The sequence below is a fragment of the Xenopus tropicalis genome, chromosome 4 (assembly GCF_000004195.4).
Source record: "Xenopus tropicalis strain Nigerian chromosome 4, UCB_Xtro_10.0, whole genome shotgun sequence".
NCBI classification, from domain to species: domain Eukaryota; kingdom Metazoa; phylum Chordata; class Amphibia; order Anura; family Pipidae; genus Xenopus; species Xenopus tropicalis.
The window spans coordinates 80622206-80645730 of record NC_030680.2 but is presented as its reverse complement, the minus strand read 5'-3'; the positions used below and the strand labels follow the sequence as shown (position 1 = coordinate 80645730).

At 38.3% G+C, this 23525-nt stretch overlaps 1 protein-coding gene across 1 annotated transcript in view; it reads left to right on the top strand.

Moving 5' to 3' along the window:
* st6galnac5 (ST6 (alpha-N-acetyl-neuraminyl-2,3-beta-galactosyl-1,3)-N-acetylgalactosaminide alpha-2,6-sialyltransferase 5) overlaps nt 1-21661 on the top strand; it is a gene marked incomplete at its 5' end in the record, with an annotated part of 87880 nt that extends 66219 nt beyond the window's left edge. Inside the window, 3 exon segments of the mRNA NM_001172277.1 lie at nt 9159-9568; nt 17037-17144; nt 20967-21661. Of these exon segments, the coding sequence (NP_001165748.1) occupies nt 9159-9568; nt 17037-17144; nt 20967-21198 (750 nt within the window). The 3' untranslated portion in view covers nt 21199-21661.
* Nucleotides 21662-23525: the final 1864 nt, after the last annotated feature.

Below are 23525 nucleotides of genomic sequence, written 5' to 3'. Positions count from 1 at the left end.
GTTTTTGCAATAGAAATTATTTGATATTGATAGATATTGACAATATATATATATATATATATGTATATAAAAAGCGGGAGTCGGGAAACTCCCCCTTTTTCTATATATATTTATTTACATTTATTTTTGTTTATGGTTTATTCGTTTATTGTTTGGACATATTCGTTTCCCTATATTTTCTACCTACATGTACATAGTTACATAGTTACATAGTTACATAGGGTTGAAAAAAGACCAGTGTCCATCAAGTTCAACCCATCCAAGTAAACCCAGCACACTTAACCCACACCTACCAATCTATACACTCACATACATACACTATATATACAACCACTAGTACTAACTGTAGATATTAGTATCACAATAGCCTTGGATATTCTGATTGATCAAGAACTCATCCAGGCCCCTCTTAAAGGCATTAACAGAATCTGCCATTACCACATCACTAGGAAGGGCATTCCATAACCTCACTGCCCTCACCGTGAAAAACCACCTACGCTGCTTCAAATGGAAGCTCCTTTCCTCTAATCTAAAGGGGTGACCTCTGGTGCGCTGATTGTTTTTATGGGAAAAAAGAACATCCCCCAACTGCCTATAATCCCCTCTAATGTACTTGTACAGAGTAATCATGTCCCCTCGCAAGCGCCTCTTTTCCAGAGAGAACAACCCCAACCTCGACAGTCTCACCTCATAGTTTAAATCTTTCATCCCCTTAACCAGTTTAGTTGCACGTCTCTGCACTTTCTCCAGCTCATTAATATCCTTCTTAAGGACTGGAGCCCAAAACTGCACTGCATACTCAAGGTGAGGCCTTACCAGGGACCTATAAAGGGGCAAAATTATGTTCTCATCCCTTGAGTCAATGCCCTTTTTTATACAAGACAGCACTTTATTTGCTTTAGTAGCCACAGAATGACACTGCCTGGCATTAGACAACTTGTTATCAACAAAAACCCCTAGATCCTTCTCCATTAAGGAAACCCCCAACACACTCCCATTCAGTAGATAGTTTGCGTTTATATTATTTCTACCAAAGTGCATAACTTTGCACTTATCAACATTGAACCTCATTTTCCAGTTTGCTGCCCAGTTATCTAATTTTGTCAAATCGCTCTGCAAAGCGGCAGCATCCTGCATGGAACTTATAGTTTTGCACAATTTAGTGTCATCAGCAAAAATAGAAACAGTACTGTCTATGCCCACCTCCAGGTCATTAATAAACAAGTTAAAAAGCAAAGGCCCAAGGACTGACCCCTGCGGTACTCCACTAACCACACTGGTCCAATTAGAAAATGTTCCATTTACAACCACTCTTTGTACTCTATCCTTCAGCCAGTTCTCTATCCAATTACAAATATTATGTTCTAGGCCAATATTCCTTAATTTGATCATTAACCTTCTGTGAGGTACTGTATCAAACGCTTTAGCAAAGTCCAAGTAGATGACATCAACTGCCATTCCAGCATCAAGGTTCCTGCTCACCTCCTCATAAAAGGCGACTAAATTAGTCTGGCAAGATCTGTTACGCATAAAACCATGCTGGCACAAACTAATAGTATTGTGAACTGCAATGTATTCAAGTACCCTATCCCTTATTACCCCTTCCAAAAGTTTTCCTACTACTGATGTCAGACTAACAGGCCTATAGTTTTCAGGCTGAGAACGGGATCCCTTTTTAAATAACGGCACCACATTAGCAATCCGCCAGTCTCTTGGCACCATGCCAGACCTCAATGAATCCTGAAAAATTAAGTGAAGAGGTTTGGCAATCACAGCGCTCAGCTTATTTAATACCCTGGGATGAATCCCATCCGGCCCTGGACCTTTGTTTACCTTTACATGTTCAAGTCTCTTTTGAATTTCCTCCCGAGTGACCCATGCGCCAGTAGCTAAATTACTAGAACTGGGCATATTACAAGTGAAGCCTTCATTATCTAGCTCCTCAGATGTATAGACAGATGAAAAATAAGAGTTCAAAATTTCAGCTTTTTCCCCTTCTCATCAACCAACTTACCCCCCCGTGATAATAAAGTTCCCACCCCTTCTTGCTTCATTTTTTTACTATTCACATAATTAAAAAATAATTTAGGATTCTTTTTACTCCTAGCTGCAATATCCCTTTCCATTTCTATTTTAGCTTGCTTGATAGCTTTTTTGCATGCTTTATTTGCTTCCTTGTACCTGATGAAAGTTTCTGCTGTCCCAGCTAACTTGAATGCCCTAAAAGCACGTTTTTTCTTACCAACCTCGACCCTAACACTTTTATTCAGCCATAAAGGTTTTGCTTTGCGCTGCCTCTCCTTGCTTACAAGGGGGATATACTGTTGTGTATACCTACAAAGCAATGTTTTAAAGATGTTCCATTTTCCTTCTGTGTCTAACCCCATGAAAAGCCTTTCCCAGTTGACACATTGCAGAGATGCCCTTATACTGGCAAAGTCTGCACGTCTAAAATTGAGCGTATTAGTTACTCCCTTATAGAGCTGTCTCTGCAGCATTATCTCAAAGGAGACCATGTTGTGATCACTGTTCCCCAAATGCTCACCCACACAAATGTTAGAGATGAGTTCATTATTATTAGATATTACCAGGTCCAAAATAGCGTCATTCCTAGTGGGTTCTTGAACTGCCTGAAATAAAAAGTTGTCATTTAGCATATTTACAAACCTACTAGCTTTTTCTGACTTAGCCACCCCATTACTCCAGTCAATGTCCGGATAATTAAAGTCCCCCATAACAACAACTTGACCTAGTTTTGAAGCCTCCTCCATTTGCAACAATAGTTGGGCCTCATCCCCTTCATCTATACGGGGTGGTTTATAGCATACACCAATGATCATTTTCTTTGTGACCTTCAGCCCTACAGAAATTTCTACCCAAAGAGATTCGACGTTTTCATTGGTAATGTCTTTTATTACATGGCTTTAAGTCTGACTTTACGTAAAGACAAACCCCTCCACCCTTTTTAATCTCTCTGTCCCTCCTAAAAAGTGTATAACCATTTAAATTCGCAGCCCAGTCGCATTTATCATCCCACCAGGTCTCAGTGATACCTATTAAATCATAATTTTCAATACATGCAATAGCCTGCAGCTCCCCTAATTTACCCGACAAGCTACGCGCATTAGCCAGCATGCAGCGGAGATTTTTACTTCTCCCTCTGATGTTTACATTAGCTAAGGGAGAATTAGAGCTAAGGCAATTATGAGACTGCTTTCCTTGTAACGGAAGCTCCTTATCTGATAAACTATATGCCCCCCTCACTCCTCCCCCACAACCCTTTGCTAGTCCCCCTACCCCGTCTACACTAATTTTCCCATGGAATTCTAGCTCACCCACCCCCCCCTTGTCTAGTTTAAACACTCCTCCAACCTCTTAACCATTCTCTCCCCTAGCACAGCAGACCCCCTTCCATTGAGGTGCAATCCGTCAGGGCTGTATAGATTGTACCCCAAGGAAAAGTCAGCCCAGTGCTCTAGGAACCCAAACCCTTCCTTCCTACACCAAGACTTTAGCCACGCATTTAGCTCCCTAAGCTCCCGCTGTCTCCCTAAACTTGCACGTGGCACCGGCAAAATTTCCGAAAAAATGACCTTGGAGGACCTTTGCCTAATCTTAGAGCCTAGATCCCTGAACTCACTCTTTAAAGTCCCCCACCTACCGTTCATTTTGTCGTTAGTACCGATATGTACCAAGACAGCCGGGTCATGCCCAGCCCCTCCCAATAATGTGTCAACCCGATCAACCACATGCCGAACCCTGGCACCAGGAAGACAGCAAACTGTCCGGTTGAAGCGATCCGCTTGACAGATTACCCTGTCCACTTTCCTAATGATCGAATCCCCTATAACCACCATCTGTTTAGGCCTAGCTCTGCTCTCCTCCCCACCACTACTAGTGAAATTGGTCTCCCGGCTGTTAGAGAGATCAGCCTCACCTAGAACCGCCAATCCAGAGTTCACACTCCCATCTTCTTCACACAATCTGGCAAATCTGTTGGGATGCGCAAACCCTGGAGCAGCCTCCCTTTTCCTTTTCCCCACACTAGATTTTCTAACTGTCACCCAGCTTACTGCCCTATCATCCTTTTGCTGCTCCCCTCCCCCCCTACTATCTGACCCCACTAGTTCTTGTTCAGTTAACAAGAGACCCCTCTCAAGATTGTTGATTGAACGCAGTGTTGCGACGTGTTCCTCTAGGACTCTAACGCGAGCCTCTAAAGTGGCAATTCGCTCACATCCACAACAGAGGTATGCACTTTGGAACTGTTGTTCCACAACTGCATACATGTGGCAGGCTGTGCACTGTGTCAGACCTTCAATGTTGCTACAACTCATTCTCCCAGTTACAAGAACAGTTAAACAAAAAAAAAAAGGTGTAAGGACTTGTAGTAAATACCTTGTTTTACCTTGTTATTAACTCCCTTAGTGTTTAACTCCCTGAGTTTATAACTCCACTTACAGAACCCCCACTTACTCCCTGAGTTTATAACTCCACTTACAGAACCCCCACTTACTCCCTGAGTTTATAACTCCACTTACAGAACCCCCACTTAAAGAGCAATCACTTACAGAGCACCTACCACCAGAGCAAGCTCCACTAGAGTGCCTGTGGTTCTATTTATGCAGTCTGTAAAGGTGAACTAATCAAACCCCACCCTCCTCAAGCTGAGGGTAATTTCAAGGGAATGTAACCTGCTGTAAGCCTATGGATCCCACAAACTTTGTAAATTAGCTCCAAAAACAACAATTACTTATGAAAAAAATAAATAAAACCCAACAGTTAAAAAAACACAATGGTTTTGATAAAGTTAGTAAAGAATACTTATCCCTTTTTAGTTGAAATGAAAGCAAGTTGATTCAACCAGCCACCAGCCTGTTAGTACACTCGTACCCAACCCGCTGCCTATTTTATATTTTTTATATTACATTTCATTATTCATGATCACTTGCGTATTTCTAATATACAACCTTCCTGCTATACGCATCTTTATTGTTGCTTGTAAATAGCATTATATCCAATGATTGTTTACCCTGTGGATTGTGTTACGTTTTGTGCTTCATGTATACATCACGCAGACAATTTTTTCACCTTTGTTTGATTTTCCCGCCATATACTCTATTTAGGGTTGTTTTTCATTTGGTGTTGCAACTTTGACAAAGGCTGGTGTAACAGCCGAAACGTTAGTTCACCTTTTTGGCAATAAATTATATGTATTGTTTTGCTTAAGTCCTGTGAGTGCGGCTTCCATTTTTCGCCTTCTGTACTTTTCCAAACTCTGCACCCAGGCAACTTTAATGTGATTTTTGTGAGTGCCGGCTTTTCTATCCTATATATATATATATATATATATTGACAGTATATTACAATTTTTTACTTTTGTTGTCCATGCTATTTTAATATGATTTTTATCCTATATGGATAATAAATTCTTTACCTGCTATTGTATGCAATATATTTAAAAATAAATTAATGAATTTAAAAAAAAATCCCCATTGTGTCACAAATCCTGACTTGGTCAGAACTTTTTTCACAAGCTAAGAAAATGCAGTCGCATATGAGCAAGTCAGAAAGGTAATATATAAAACTAGGACTCCATGGAGAAGCATACCTAGGGGCACATTTACTAACCCACGAACGGGCCGAATGCGTCCGATTGCGTTTTTTTCGTAATGATTGGTAATTTTGCGTTTTTTTCGGCGTCTTTATGATTTTTGCGTAAAAACGCGAGTTTTTCGGCGTCTTTACGATTTTTGTGTAAAAACGCGAGTTTTTCGGCGTCTTTACGAAAGTTGCGCAGAGTCGCGATTTTTTCGTAGCGTTAAAACTTGCGTGAAACGTCGCGCCTTTTAAGTTTTAACGCTACGAAAAAGGCGCGACTTTGCGCGCAAGTGTTAACGCTACGAAAAAATCGCGACTTTGCGCAACTTTCGTAAAGATGCCGAAAAACTCGCGTTTTTACGCAAAAATCGTAAAGACGCCGAAAAACTCGCGTTTTTACGCAAAAATCGTAAAGACGCCGAAAAAATCGCAAAAAATATGAAAAAGTCGCAAAATGTTCGTTTCCAATCGGAATTTTTCCAATTCGGATTCGAAATCGTGTCTTAGTAAATCAGCCCCCTAGCCTCTCAAAGCATAATTAATCAGGAGAAAGAAAGCTTAATAAGAAATATCTATTCAAATGCCCACACACATATATAAGATGTTATGTACAACCCACTGCAGAAAATATTTCTCAAGTCACCTGTCTTTGCTAGCAGCTCTTCTGCACTCTAACAATACTTGGTATTTTTTAAATAAATAATATATTTTCATATATACAATGAAATAGTATTGCAATTGGTGAATTAGGAGATCAAATAAAACATAAAAAGTAGTTGTTTTCTCAAGGAACGACCTCTATATCCAGGTTTTAAAAGAGAAAATGTTACTTCTTGGTTGATATTTGCCTGTGTTCCTCAGCAGCAGCATGGATAACTACAAATGATCAACTCTCTGTGCACTGTTAGGCTGTTCATTAGGAAATATGTCATGAAGAGGACTTTTTAGATAAAATACACAGCATAGTCAGTATTGCCTGCTGATTGCTAAGAATTTCAGTAAAAGGAAAAGAAAACATTTTAATTGCAGCACATTTTCAGAGCTGTAATGAAAGGACTTTAGAGTGATATCTTTGTTAGTAGTGACACATTCTGCTGCACAAGGTTTCTTTATGGAGCCAGGGCGCTGCTATTCTTTTTAACAACAGCCATGCTTTTGGCAGATACTCAGAAGCAAATAAAGAGTATGCTGAAAACTGAAACACTCACACATAACTTTTCATGCCATACATTAAGGAGTTGCCTGTATAGGTATTTGTGTTTCTTTGCTGATATTAGTGTTTGCCAAGCAAGAATCCAAGACTCTCCAATTCATAAAAGTTGCCACTACTGGCAGCTTTTATCAATGGAGCCCCAAAGTGTGGGTTCCTTTATGGAACTAAAAGTGCCCCAGTGGAATGCTGTTCATATACCAGCCCTTTACTCTGGATCCCCTTATCAGTTTGTAAAGAAACTGATAGAAGACTGGAGCGTTCACCTTACCCTGCCAGAATATAGTTCCTACGTTCATGGCAGATAAAGGGTCTCAAACTTTGCTGCCATTTAAATATCCAATAGCTACTTAACACTAAGGGGCCTATTTACTAAAGGTTATGTTTTTTTCACAATTCATATATTTTTGTGAAAAAATTATTATGCATCAAAATTGCGTCAATTCCAGAAGTAAAAATATACCATCTAAAAGCTGTCGAGGTCATGTAGAACAGGGGTCCCCAACCACCAGGCCGGGGACCAGTGCCGGGCCGTGGGCTGTGCTGAACCGGGCCACCTCTGGTTCCAATTACCTTTGATCCAAACTCCCTGATGTATTACACAGCCATGACAACAGCTATGCAAAGCACATGAAGCTTTCTACTGATTGCGACAAGGAACTTAAAGCTCCATACTAAGCAGCAGGGGATGTCAGCACTTAGGTGGGAGCAAGAAGAACAAGGGGGCTGGGCGTGTCTAGTTGCAGGGAAACAAGCTCAGGTCTCCCACTGATTTTGTATTATGATGAGCTGTATCATATTTTATAATGTAATAATAATAAAAATAAAGTGCATAATATAAAATGTAATCATTACATTTATATTATATATATAATAAATTATATACTATGCACTATTTGCGCCACCCCCCCACCCCTGGTCCTTGGAAAAATTGTCTTGCTTGAATCCGGTCCGTGGTGCAAAAAAGGTTGGGGGCCACTGATGTAGAAGACAATGGCAGCTGTCTTTTTTCATTTGGCCAATCTTTCTTTGCTTTCTGTTTTTAGAGGTTGTTGGGTTTTTTAAACTGTTTCATTTTTGTGACTAAACAAAGAATTCACGTTTTTGCTTTTTTTTTCTTTAATTTTTTTCCCAAAAGGCTGTTTTAATAAATCAATTGACATTTGTGGTTTTAGAGAAAATGAGTTAATTTGTGGTTTCAAAAACCTCTAAAACCAGTTAAATGAGAATGTTGATCAGTGGACATCCCTGTAGCAATTTCTAGTCACCTGTTTGAGAGTAAACATTTGATTGGTTGGTATGAGTTATTTGAAGTAGATCGTGCAATAAACATTTGGGCAGCAGGAGTTAAAGACACCTGCACAGGTTTTCCTACATCAGAGACTAGTGTATAGTGCCTATTTTCTAACAACCCAATGCAAGATGTACAATTCAGGCTTATTCAAAGAGAGCATAATGACAGTTTTTTGCCTCTGTGATTCCCCCATGCTAACCTAGCTGACCAATGCTAACCTAAAGTGTGTTAGTCATAGGGGACATAATGATTCTTACAGTAGCCATGAATTAAGCCAAAAATGTAAAGTGAATAGAGCCACCACAATAAATACATAAAAAAACAAGTATAACTATGCAAACATATATAAAAAAAAGTCTAGGAGCATATGAATATAGGTTGGCTATATTATTGTATTGAATAAAAGTGGGAAATGCACAAATACATTTTTTCATGGGGTTGTATCATTTAACATCTTACTTTTGTAGTGAATGGTCACGGTATTGGTACAGTACTCTTGTTCCTCATATGGACAGGTCTGAGGAAATATCTGAGCAAAAAAACCCCAAAAAACTTTATGTTTGCATCAGTTAAATTAACCCAGAGCAACCAATCAGGTGCTTCTTGTCAAACAGGTGACTTGTAAAGTTTACTTGCTGATTCATTGCTGGAAGTTAGTAAAACTGGTGCAAAGTTCTAAGACTACTATTAAATCCCTCCTTAGACTGTCTTCTATAAATAGCTTACAGAGGATGATTCAATATGCTCCAATAATTACAAAAGCAAAAGAAAAGATACTATAATCTTAATTTTTAAGGTGTATGTATGGTAACAACCAATTTGTTACTTGCATTATGGGTTTTGCTAGCATTTATAACATGTCATATTAAGCAGTGATTTTGCTTGATCATCTGATATTTTAGCCATTTGAGAATAATATCTGAAAGTGTGTTATTTAATTTTATTGTTTAATTAAATATTGATGGCAGGCTGTACAAGACGAACATTTATACTGACTCTTGGCCAAATAAAATTCATTCTTATGTGTGAATAATTCACATTCTGTTTCTACAGCCCCTGAAAATGCACTGCAAGACATGTGCGTTAGTAACCAGCTCTGGGCACCTGCTGGGAAGCAAACAGGGTAATAAGATTGACCAGACGGAGTGTGTAATACGAATGAATGATGCTCCCACAAGGGGTTATGGACAAGATGTTGGCAACAAAACAAGCCTTCGAGTGATTGCACACTCCAGCATTCAGAGGATTTTAAGGAATCGCAATGAGCTCTTGAACATGAGTCAGGGGACAGTATTCATCTTTTGGGGCCCAAGCAACTACATGCGGAGAGATGGCAAAGGCTTACTTTATAATAATCTACAGCTCATAAACAAGATACTACCTCGATTAAAAGTACACATAATTACACGGCACAAGATGCTTCAGTTTGATGACCTCTTCAAAAAAGAGACTGGAAAAGACAGGTACCATTTTTATTTCAGCAGTTTGCTATAATTATCTTCAGTGTTTCAGTGCCTGCCGTATGGGTTTTCTATCTTCCCTAACATGCAAAGAAAGACTATGACATTTTCTAGTAAATTTTAGGGCAAAATTCTATCAATGAGCAGAGGAATATTTATATATGTGTGTATGTATATATATATATATATATATATATATATATATACATACATATATTTATAAAATCCACTAGATGCACTCAGTCCAAAAAATATAACTTGCCTGTGTGCATATAAAGGTTGCCATAAATGTACAAAGTATTGCACTCAACAGGACTTGGTATTAGGTAAAAGGTAAAGGTTTTATTGAGAACCCAATGTTTCGGTCACTTAATGGGACCTTTTTCAAGGGAAATAAACACTTTGTTGTTTGTTTCCCATATATATATATATATATATATATATATATATATATATATATACACAGTATATATACTTCAGGCCTTGTAGTGTCTGCACTCTAATGCAAGAAAATGTGTGTGTGTGTGTATATATATATATATATATATCCACGCTCCGGTGTTGAGTTATAAACATCAAATTCATGTTTTTGGTGCTATTCGTTTTTATTTATTTAAAAAAATTGAAGTTTGCAAAAACATAAGCATCAAAAAAAACCCCAAAAAACCATCAAATTCCTTTGAGAGTTTGTAGACCCCAAATCATGATTTGAATACAAATGCACTGCATTCGAGTTTTTTTTCAAGTTTATTAGCTTTGAATTTTTTAATAAACAAGCAAACATTTGAGTTCAGTAAAATCTTGAGTTCATTTGAATTGAAAAAAACTCAGTTCAATTAAATACACAAATTGGAATTTTGATAAATAAGCCTCTTAGTGTCGGATAGTAAAATGACAGGAAAATAGGAAAGTAATGTGTTCTTGGCAGCACTGAAATTTTGTTTCTTAACTAAAGATTTTAGAGACTTACATAAAATGACATGTGGTACTTTTCATTGCTGCCAATCATGTGGCATATTGTTTAATGAAATGAAAAGGAACAGTTCGTACAAATAATAGTACCGAGAGTAGCTGAGGCAATTTTAGCTAAAAAGTAAATTGGAAATGGAAAACTGTCATGCTGAAAAAATATTTAATTCAAAGGCTGGCTCAGTATTTGACGCATGCACTCGTCTTTGGCATTTGCCTATATAAGTCTGGCTTACTAGCCTTTTGGAGTGTAGATATATATAAAATGAACTTACTGCAGTTTGTATTTACTGTACAATACTGTACAATATGATTGTTTCAATTATCTTGACAGTTGAGTCTTATAGCACTACTTACCCATACTGTCCTCTTGAAGCACTCCTGTTCTAGACTCTCTCCTATCCAATCAATAATTCAGTTGCTGGCTTGTCTCAGTTTCTACTAGACTAGTAGTAATAGTTCGATTGCTCAAAACTGTAGAACACTTTCTGGTTACTGGAGGAAGTGAGGAAAGAATTTAATAAATAAGCCAGACCCATAACATTTTTTGTTCTGGAAAAAGGAGTGAACATTTTCAGAAAAAGCTTTCATAAATATAAAAAAGTATGTACTGGGAAAACCACTAAATTGTAACAGGAAAAATAACTCCCTAGTGTTCTAGTAGCAGGCTGGTGCTACTGTCAGGAGAAAAACGCACCAGCCCAGGGCTGCTGCAAGAGAGCAATCCTCTTCCTTCTTCTGTCTTTGCGCCCCTTGAGCATGCGCAGTAGAGTGAAAAGCCAAACTTTAATAAGAAAGTCAGCATTTTTACCCCACTGCGCATGTGCTGGCCCTGGGATTCGGAAGAACGAAGACAGATGGAAGAGGATTGCTCGCTTGCAGCTGGTGCGGTTTTCTCCTAACAGGAGCACCAGCCTTGTGTCATAAGGTAAGCGATTACAATACCTGGGGGTGCCTTACATTTTGACACCCCCTCCTTTAAAGGCATTAAAAGAATCCCCATCACAACATCACTAGGAAGGGCATTCCACAACCTCAATGTGAAAAACCACCTACACTGCTTCAAATGGAAGCTCCGTTCCTCTAATCTAAAGGCGTGGCCTCTGGTGCAATAATCGTTTTAATGGGAAAAAAGAACATCCCCTATCTACCTATAATCCCCTCTAATGTACTTGTACAGAGTAGTCATTGCTCCTCGCAAGCGCCTTTTTTCTAGAGAAAACAACCCCAACCTCGACAGTCTCACCTCATAGTTTAAATCTTCCATCCCCTTTACCAGTTTAGTTGCACGTCTCTGCACTCTCTCCAGCTCATTAATATCCTTCTTAAGGACAGGAGCCCAAAACTGCACTGCATACTCAAGGTGAGGCCTTACCAGGGACCTATAAATTGGCATAATTACATTTTCAACCCTTCAGGTAGTGCCCATTTTATACAAGACAGCACTTTGCTTTATTTGCTTTAGTAGCCACAGAATGACACTGCCTGGGGTAAAACAACTTGTTATCTACAAAAATCCCCAGAGCTTTCTGAATTAAGGATACCCCCAACACACTACCATTTAGTGTATCACTTACGTTCATATTATTTCTGCCAAAGTGCAAACTTTGCACTTATCCATATTTTCCAGTTTGCATCCCAATTTTCAGTAGTTACATTACAAGAATTGGGTCTATTAAAAAGGAAGCCTTTATTGGCTGGTCCCTCCATTGTGTAGACAGACGAAAAATAACAGTTCAGAATTTCTGCTTTTTCCCTGCTCTCTTCAACAAATTGACCTCCCTCTAATAAGGGTTCAACCCCTTCTTGCTTCATTTTTTTACTATTTACATATTTAAAAATAATTTTTATGTGCTTTATTGCCCCCCTTTAACTGATAAAACATTTTCCAGGGTATTACCAGGTCCAAACGAGAATCACTCCTAGCAGGTTCTAGGCATTTTGCAAATTTACAAACCTGCTAGTTTTTTCTGACTTGGCAATCCCATTACTTCTGTCAATGTCTGGATAATTTAAGTCCCCTATAATAACAACTAGTTGTGAAGCCTCCTTCATATGTAATAGTAGCTGTGCTTTATTCTCCTCGCTTATGTGAGGTGGTTTGTAGGATACATTAATGATAATTTTCTTTGTAATTTTCTTAGCTGGAGACTCTACCCAAAGGGATTCCACGCCTTCCTGTTGCTGTCCCTGGTAATTTCTTTAGCGCAAGGCTTTATTTCAGGCTTTGCTTACAGACAAACTCCTCCACCCTTTCTAATCCCTCTGTCCCTCCTAAAAGGGTCCATTTAATTCACAGCCCAGTCACATCCCTTATAAAACAAAAAAAAGTCAAAACAAAATCTCAATGTTCTTTTTCTCTTTTAGTGTAAACCTGATTTGTTTCATGCATGTTAAGCAAGTCTGACAATTACAAAATATAAAATGGTAGAACTTTATTTTCTTCCTATAAAACAAATTAAATTTTTCTATGTGGGACGTGACACAGGTATAATATAATCTGCTTGTAAATTAACTTAATTTAATTTTTGAGCTTTCACACTTTGCATTCATATTTTTAGAGAATGATTGTGTTCATCATCTTACCTATTTCCAAACCAATTTGCAGTTGCCATGTGTTTCAGACTCTCTGTTTTATAAACATTGCACCCACTAACAGATACACATAAATGGCATATAAAATTAGACAATACTTTTTTTCTGGATAAGGATGTTTTGTTTTTTTTATCAAAATAGTCTTTTTCTGCTATGGTCTATCAGTCTAAGTGCCAATTTAAATGATTCAGCATTTTTCCTCTAATAAACATACTGTTACTGTAGTTGCTGCCAAATGTGCTCAGTCTAAGCTTAATATGCTTGTGTGGCCAGGTTAGCAGCCTGATCATTGCCTGATTTGACCATCCTGGTGGTGGTGCAGATGAGGCATATTTGATAGTTTGGCCCCCAGGCCAAATATTGGTCCACATTTGCAGACCCAATGCTGATGGTAGTTCACAGGATTTTCCAACCTTCCCAACTGATATCTGTCTGAGTTCTATTTAGATATTGGCCAGTCAGGCAATTGTTTGGGTTTCATACACAAGTCAATAATATCCAGACAAAAGGGGCCAAAGCAAGTCAGCAACCAGTGTCAGCCTTATTATATCCTTTCCTTCCAAGTTAACCATAAATTGCGGGATTCTTTGTTGCAGATTTACTAATTTCCATTTTTGTATTGATTCATACAAAAGTAATATTAACATAAATTATAAACTAAAGAAATTGACAGAAGTAATGTGGTTCTTATTAATGTGGTCATTATTTTCAATATTCAGCACCTATTCAGGTATTAAAAGCATAATCTTCAAAAACAACAGACATTTTCCTTACTGCCAGTGTGCAAATTTTGTTTAATTCAATTAAAAAAGTATGTATGTCAGGTCTGTCCCCTGGTGAGTGACTAGCAGGTAGAAGCCAGTGTGCTGAGTAACCCAAAATATGCCTTTTTATGGCTAAATAATGACAGGAGGCCATGGTATGATGAAAAGTTTAATAAACCAAACCAAATGAGTTATGGCACATTGTAGGTAGTGTAGACTAGGAATCAAATGAATGCCTCCTTATGCCACAGATTGCCCTCCACACTGCTTCTACTCCACCACAGAATTTAGATAGGAATAACATTTTTTTAGGAATGTTTCTGTAGTGCTGAAAAAGGTGGACATGCCAAGTGCTTCAGATATCACCACACATAAATAAAGCAAAGGCTATATGTATAGGGCAGTCCACTCAGGGAACACCCATAGCACCTCCCTTGTACATCCCTTCAGTTTTGCAGGCAATGTAAAGCAATTACGCATCAGTACTTGCAGAAATATGAATGAAACGGTTAATAGATAAGCCTTAAAAAGCGACATCTTGGTACATGCTAGGATATGTTACATTACACTAAAGTCTTCCTGGTGCCTAAATTAAGACAATCATTTATTTTTAAAGCTTCTGCTAAACAAGTCACTGTTATTCACAACTGCAAACGTGTTATTACAGTCTCCTTTATCAAACATATAAGGACTGAGTTTCTGAGAAATGGGAGAAGGAGAACTAATCTGCATAGTTATGTTAGCACCATACTGATACTACAGAGAGAAGCAAGTAAGCAGAATGCCCAGGTTTATATGCATGGGCCTCCAGGCATAGTGAGAATTGTTTGTAATAGCAAAGCCCTGGAGAATAAAACATATGTAAACTACCAACTGAAAGCACCCAATTGCAAGATACAGTTTTTAGCTAAAGTGAACAATGGAAAATTGAGTGATCTTGGAAAGATCAAATACATTATCATTGCAAAAAGCATGTCATAAGCAGAAGCACACTATTTCTATAAAGTATATATACAAATATTCCTCTTTTCTTAATAATTGTTATTTAGTGCACATTACAGAAAACCTACTACATTAGCTCATTGCACAAAGAGGATGGGCCATTTCTTCTAACATGACAACACAGAGCATTGAGTCAGTCAGGGTAATTCCATTACAGTCCAAAGTCATTTCAGTAAATAAGTTTCTCCCAAATAGCAGATGCAGTTAGATAAGGATGCCAACTTGTAATGAAAGTCTAAATGGATTCTCTTTTTTTACAGCATTACGGCATTTAACCCATTATTTGTTCCTGTAGATGTACTGTAACATTATTGAACCCATTATCTCACACTTTAGCAGCAAAGTGGTCAGCATCATTTGGTACCACTGAACATTAGTTCACTAACATATATTAGCTTTTGCTAGAAACTCCAATCAGATGAGACAGGGAGTGGCCCAGACTCTGTTTAACCGTGTACTTGGATATGGGAATGTAGAATCCAGTCCTATATCTGGTAATTTCCTGAGGAATTCTACTACTAGCAATGAATTTCCAGTAAAAAAAATTCTTTATTGCTTCTGTCTTTCTGTTTGTATGATTATGCGACAGGGTAGTTGCACACACATTGCTGTATTTACACTATCTATGTGGCATTATATTGCATAAAACCTCGCTGTAATGCCAAACAGAGCCTTTTGTAGGCTTCCAGTCCACATAGAGGATTTCAAATAGCCAATAACAGCTCTAATTTGGCACCCCTGGAACATGGTGGTGTTGCTCCCCAACACTTTTTCCATTTGAATGTGGCTCGCACTTATAAAAGGTTGGGGACCTCTGATGTAACATAATAACTGTTACCAAATCCTGAATACAAACATTAGAAATGAATACTCTCAATTCAGGCATCATTTTGTTTGATTACATTGCAAGCAAATAGGCCAGAATATGTCAAGCTCTCACTCACATATAGGGGCACATTTACTAATCCACGAACGTCCGAAAAGCGCCCAAATGCGTTTTTTTCATAATGATCGGTATTTTGCGTTTTTTTCGGAAATTGACGTGACTTTTTTGTAGCCGTTACAACTTTTTCACAAATTGTCGCGACTTTTTTGTAGCCGTTACGACTTTTTCGCAAATTGTTGCGACTTTTTCGTAGCGTTACGACTTGCGCAAATTGTCGCGACTTTTTCGTAGCCATCGCGCCGAGTAAGAAAGTTTCGGATTCATTCAAGCTTCGGTATCGTGACTTTCCTTGGGCCAGGTTGGAGCTGCAGAGTGCCATTGAGTCCTATGGGAGGCTTCCAAAATCATGCTAAGTCTGAAAGTTTTGCCCGCAGTTTACGAGCGCTCAATACGAAAAAGTCGCGACAACATACGAGCAAATTGTAACGGCTACGAAAAAGTCGTAACGGCGACGAAAAAAATACGAAAAAGTCGCAAAATGTTCATTTTCCAATCGGAATTTTTCCCATTCGGATTCGTGGGTTAGTAAATCAGCCCCATAGTGTTCTCTATTGAGTAACTGTGAGTTTAGGAGGGGATTTTACCATAAGCATTTAAGTGCTTTCAAGTTTACCTATAGCTCAGTAGCTATGAGCTCATAGCTTATGGACTTGCATTCTTTCAAGCTCCCATTTGACATTTGGTCAGTACCTTTAGGCTAATGTCCCATGTAACGAGTTAGTCGGAGCAGAATTAGCCTTAAAGCTTACAGAGATATGAAAATGTTGCTGTTTCATGTTGCCATAGTCTCAATACATTACACAAATGTACACTCTCAACTTAATTGGCCCATGAGCTAGACTTTTGCGAGTAAGAGTGGGATGAAACTGACAATCTCTGCTTTTCAGCTACTGCTCTTGGTCCCACTTGTGAGTTCAGCCCCACAATTTGCGATCCACTACCATAGCTGACTGACAGCTATACCATAAATTCACAATGAAACCAATTCAAGGTGAGATTAAAAAAAACTAAAGCTAAAACATGTACAGACAGGAGACTGTGGCTAGGAACCTCACTAAGGCTGGTGGCCTTTGGAATCACACTTTAATCAATACATACGTGCTGTAAATACATTATAATGTTATGTAATTTTGCACATACAGTACAAAGTGTGAATATATGGGTTATTTGATCATATTATGTGTTTTGCTTTCAGGAAGATTTCTAACACTTGGCTTAGTACTGGATGGTTTACTATGTCAATTGCATTAGAACTCTGCGGCAGGATAAATGTTTACGGAATGGTTCCACCTGATTTCTGCAGGTAATTTAAATTTTGATTTATAATTAGCAAAATGCATTTTACCTAAAATACTTGTTAAAAGTAATGCTTGGTCCTCCATAATGTACTCTAGAGAAGAAAAAAGGAAAAGGTGCAGCCAACATTAACTGTGATGCGCGGTCTTTAAGAACAGGCCTGGGAAAAGGACCATGACACAGTCTAAGGCAAAACTGAATGCTGTAATAACAGGCTCGGTTACTGTTTGTGTCATCTATTATTGGTCAGTCGGATATCTAAGTGACGTCTTTGATCTTTGGTCCATCACTATATTCACTCTATGAAACTGACCTGTGGACAAATCCCATAATATATTATAGTAAGCCATTATAATATGTACAATTGAAATTATATCAGCGAACTCTGATATCGCAGATTAAGATTTTATATCCATCGCAAAAAAGACAACAGCAGAGTGCAGTGGTTAAAAAGACAATTGATTATGTGTCTAATGTCTACTTTATATGAGAAGGAAAGTCATTTTGGCATTTTACTGCCAATAGATTAGCCACATTAGTGAGTAAACAGCCCTAGAAGCTCCCTCATTTTGTTTAAGATAGCAGCTGCCATTTTATCTTGGTCTCCGTAGCTCTGCTGCAGCTCTAGAGGCTGGTAGCCTAGATCACACATTCTGATGGGAGGGGGAGCAGGAGAAGGGAGAGAGAAGAAAGCTGCCTGTAATGAAGGATTTTTTTGAGAGTGGAAGTCTGACACTGAAGTACATGTGTACACAAAAGAAGACAAGGAATCCTGTGGTTTTTTGATAGAGGACTCAGTGCAGCGTTTCTGTGAGTGCTTATGGCTGTATTTACATAGACCTTTCTGATAAAATTAGTTTTTACCTTTCCTTCTCCTTTAAGAAAAGTAGGCAATATCAGACTTGAAGCATTGCATGCACCTACTGATGCCTTAAAACGGCTGGAAACCTTTCATTACAGTGTTGCTCAGCCATGGCTAACTAAAACTTCCAGCTACAGTCCATATGTAGTGATGGGTGAAATAATTCACCAGGCATGGATTTGCGGTGAATTTCAACGTTTTGTCACTGCCGTTTTTTGTGAAACGAGCGACAAAATTTGCCGCGGAAAAAAACGGCGCACGACAAATAATTGTCACCCGCATCAAAAAATTTTTGCACGTGTAAAAAAATTGTTGCGTACGTAAAAAAAATATTACACATGTAATTTTTGCTGTTTTGCGAATTTTCCTCTTTGAAAAAATTTGCGAAACAGGATAGATTCGCACATCACTATCCATATGTAAATGTTGCCATACATATTGTGAGCAACATGTTGCTCCCCAACCCCTTAGATGTTGCTCCCAGTGGCCTCAAAGCAGGTGTTTATTTTTGAATTCCTGGATTGGAGGCAAGTTTTAGTTGTATAAAAATCAGTTGTACTGCCAAACAGAGCCTTACGTAGGCGGCCAGTCCACATAGGAGCTACCAAATACCCAATTACAGCCCTTATTTGGCACCCTCATGAACATTTTTCATGCTTGTGTTGCTCCCCAACTAATTTTACATTAGAGTGTGGCTCAAGGGTAAAAAAGGTTGGGGATCTCTGCCATACATGATAAAACTTTTTACCAGCTCTCAAGAACCAGTGAGCTATGGAGCTTTAAGGAGCAGCATATGTCCTTTTTGCAGCTGGCTCCTTGTCCTTTATCTTGCAATCATCACTGAAACATTAAGCACAGTGTTCCTGTATCCAAACACTAAAAAAAAAAAAGTAAGTCCCCTATTTTCTGGATTGTTTATGGTTAAAATATCAAAAATTAAAATTTGCACAGAAGCCTCCCTTTATAAACAGCAGGGTGCCTACATCTATAATTTGAACCCTCCACTTTGGGGAGCTGGGGTGTGCAGTGAATTGCTTCAGTTTAGTGGAAACTATCAGTTCACATAAATAGTTGGATTTTTTGAACAAGGGAGTCTGGTGCAATGTAATTACAAGTCTTTAGTGACTTGAATCGGTATAATTTTCCTCCTGAATACAAATCAGCAGTAATACAGAAAGAGATTTGTAAATGTCAACCAATTCTTTTTACAGGTAGTAAATGTTGCTGTTGACTGATTTTAAATCTCCCCCATGATGATTTCACAATGCTACATTATAAAAAAGTGCCTTATTTTGTATTATTGTCACCATACATATGGATAAAATGTATCCATTTTTTTTTTGTCTTTTTCTGTGAAATCCTTTTACTTAGCACATGTTGACCAGGCTGTTTAAAAGTACTGGAAGTCTGTTACACAATATTTATCTACATAAAAAATGTAAGCACTCTAACCTCAGTCCAGCAGTATTGTATTTGTATACAATTAGTATAAACAGTAAATGGATTTGCTGACATTTAAAATCGTGTTCTTAAGGGAAAAAAAAATTGCACCTTAGACTTTCCACTGCACTAGGCTAATGCTGGTACCAGGGTTTTAAATTACTGATCTCCTTCTGAGATATAAGTAGATGCAATACACGCTTATTGATTGTGAATTTAATGTAAAACTGTTAGCATACTGGGCTTTTTTCCACCAGTGTATTTTAGCCCGTGGGGTAGTGCCCAGAACTGCCCCTGCTGCCTCCTACTCACTCAAATAGAAAAATTCCTGTCAGCCGAAGTAATGGTGCTTTTTTAGACCAAAGACTTGTGATGTCTCTCTAAGTAAGCCTTGCAAGCATATTTGTTTTGGGTCAGCAGCAGGGGATGCTATGGAAAAGCACAGTGACTACTAGTAAAGGACATGACCAGTGATCCCCAACAAGGAAGGAGCAACAGTGAATTAGAGAGAAGGTAGTAGAGGAAGTGAAGAAAGAAAGCTTGCACTCCTGAGGGGGCAAACCATGCCATTTTTGCAAGAAAAACACCATACTGAGTACTGTACCAATAATAGGCACACAGTTTGGAATAATGGGCGAATTATTCCCTAATACACCACATGCGGAGGCTCAGTGCAGATGGGTAGCAAATGGGCCTGAAACAGGTCACACCATATATCACAAATAAAGTAGACAATATAAAGTAGTATTCAATATTTTGATTGCCAACCGAGCATAACTGTCAGCCAACAAATATAATCAGAGTGAGGTGGCTGCAGGAAATGGCAGTCCTGCCATAGTGGCCCTCTTATTCATGACTCTGTGCTTTGTTACTTTCCCTGCATTTAGATTTACTGGGGCCATTAGTAATTTCATCCAATGCCCTTGATTTTGTTTGTAAAAAAAAAATATAATGTAGTTTGCTCTATAAATGATGTGAGGAACAAAAAAACAACGCAACATACAAACCTGCTATTTAAGGTGTAATAGTAGTCATAAAGATTTCTCCTTAATTTATAGAACCTACATGGTAAGGGTACATTCTATATATAATCTTTATGAGGGCAAAGTAAAACATATCTCAGATTGCAGAGAAGGCCATTTTCCCTTCTCATTTCTGGCTTAGACTTCTATTTCCAGTCAACTAAAAGTTTCTTTTAAAAAAGGCAGTTAAATTTTATTCTCTTTGGAATGAAGTGAGGACTCAGTTGAGACAAGCTTATTTAAAAAGAACATTATTCCACACTATAGATTCCCAGCAAGCCTCAGCAGATAGAAAGAGATGGAGAGGAGTCACTAAATCATGTGTAGTTGTTTCTCCTTAAAAAACATTTGAAATCTGTATAAAGCAAGTATTTCCTTATCTGTTAACTGTGAAAAGGTTTGTCTTTCCTTGAAATGTATAGGTCACTGAGAGATTATTCTGCTTCTTTTCAGCACATTAAGGAAGTTCAGTTTGCACTCATTTATGTATTGCTGTTTTCCACAGAGCTCCCAACCATACATTGGTACCTTATCATTATTATGAGCCTATGGGACCGGATGAATGCACAATGTATATCTCACATGAGCGTGGAAGAAAAGGAAGCCATCACCGGTTTATTACAGAGAAGCGTGTCTTTGCTAACTGGGCACGGACCTTTAATATTCACTTTTTTCAACCAGACTGGAAACCAGACTCACATTCTGGAAAGCATATGATCATAAAACCAACGTTCTGAAGACATTTACATCTAGAGGAAATCACAAGCACTTTGCAGAAGGGAATGTCTAACACCGCCGGCAAAACAAAAGAATGAATCCGTTGAAAATTGAAAATGAAAAAAAAAGGCAAAAATAAACAGTAATCATTTTAGAGTACGGATCAGGGATATTTGCATTGAACTATCTTCCCACTTAGTTTTCTTTGTGATGTGCACTCCATGACTTGTGTGTGTATGTGAATTAGGAAACAAAAGCAGTCTGTCCTTGAATATTGCACTAGAAAGAGTAAAAGGCTGTTTCCTCTGGGTAACTAAATCCAGGCAGAGTTCTTTGTATGAATTTGCATTTCTTAAATGTTTGAACACTTTCAGATGAGATGCACACTTCCTATATTTCACTGTATAATGGTTGTTTTACTGGTTGTATGTATTGTACTGAAATATAGTTTTTTTTTTAATTAAAAAGTGTTTTTTATGAATACATTAAATTGCACAATATCGTGATCCTATCACTGTGCCATCCTTTGCTATATATATATGTCACTTGTATATAGTCATCATTGTTAGAACCTATGGAGAAATGATACATAAACCAGCCTATTATGCATATTTGATTTAAGAAAAAAAAAAGTCAACAATGCAAAATGCTGCACATTAGGCGCCTCAGTTAGGGTTGGCACTTGACCTTTTAATACCAGCTACATATTGAATTCACATTCTGCATGACTAAATAGCAATCAGTGAGATGCATGCTACAGGGCTGCACATTAATCTGTTCAGTCTGCAGAATGCAACTAAATTAAGTTCTAACTAGTCATGCTGGATGTGAACTCAATATGTGGCCCTAATAAGGAGGTGAGATGCCAACCATAGCCTCAATTAAAAGTACTTTATTTTCTTTTTTTCCTGCACCCTTTACTTATTTACTTTATGTATGTGTGAGAGAGAAATAGATTTACCCCCATATGTATTAAAAATTCTAGAACAATTTTTGGATTGCCAAGATGACCTGCTAAGATGACATAAAGAACAATTTGTTAAAACCTTTTAATAATAACAATATTTTAAAAACTGAATTTGCTTTACCTCTCTCATAAACAGTGGAAGACACATCTGTGCTAATCAAATTGTGACAGTTGCTCTGTGACAGGCTTTACTCAGTAGGGGGCCGAAGCTGCTGCAACAAAATGTAGCAAATAATGAATGAAATCAGTCAGTAAAGTGGTTTATATACTGTAGCTGCTACTGGGGACCATTTGGAGGACTTTTTAAAGTTCTACATCTAGTACTTCATAATAGGCAAATGTAAATAAAACATATGTAAAGTACAGGTATGGGATCCCTTATCCAGAAACCCATTATCCAGAAAGTTCCTAATTACAGAAAAACCATTTACCATAGACTCCATTATAAGCAAAGAAATATAATTTTAAAAAATGATTTCCTTTCTCTCTGTAATAATAAAACAGTACCTTGTACTTGATCCCAACTAAAATATAATTACTTCTTATTGGGGGCAGAACAATCCTATTGGGTGTATTCAATAATTTAAATGAACAAACATAAATTATGGAGATCCAAATTACAGAAAGATCCCTTATCCGGAATACCCCAGGTCCCGAGCATTCTGGATAAGAGGTCCCATCCCAGCATTTTAGCAGATAGTTCTTTCTTTGCAAAGGAAAATAGCCTTCAGGTTCAATATTACTTGAATAAATAAAGGCCTATCCTAAGCTTGAGTCGCATGGGTGACTAGTCATCAGTGACATCAGTCTGGGGGGTAGGCTAAATATACAATATTGTATTACAGGAATGTGTCAATGAAAGGTGCTAGTTAAACAGTTTGAGAATTTAAGATTGTAAGCTACAGGGTCGGACTGGGCCGCCGGGACACCGGGAAAAATCCCGGTGGGCCCCGGCCCTAGTGGGCCCCAGCGGCCCAGTCCGTCAGGCGGGGGCCCTTCGGGGGGGTTAGGGGGGCCCTTGGGGGGGTTAGGGGACGCGGCTGGGGCACCTGGTATGGAAAGTCTCAGTTATGAAGAAAGACTGGCCAAGTTGGGTCTGTTTACACTGGAGAAGAGGCGCTTAAGTGGTGACATGATAACTATGTATAAATATATAAAGGGATCATATAATAACCTTTCTAATGTTTTATTTACCAGTAGGTCCTTCCAACGGACACGAGGGCACCCACTCCGTTTAGAAGAAGGGAGGTTCCATTTAAACATTCGGAAAGGATTTTTTACAGTGAGAGCTGTGAAGTTCTGGAATTCCCTCCCCGAATCAGTCGTGCTGGCTGATACATTATATAACTTTAAGAAGGGGCTGGATGGATTCTTAGCAAG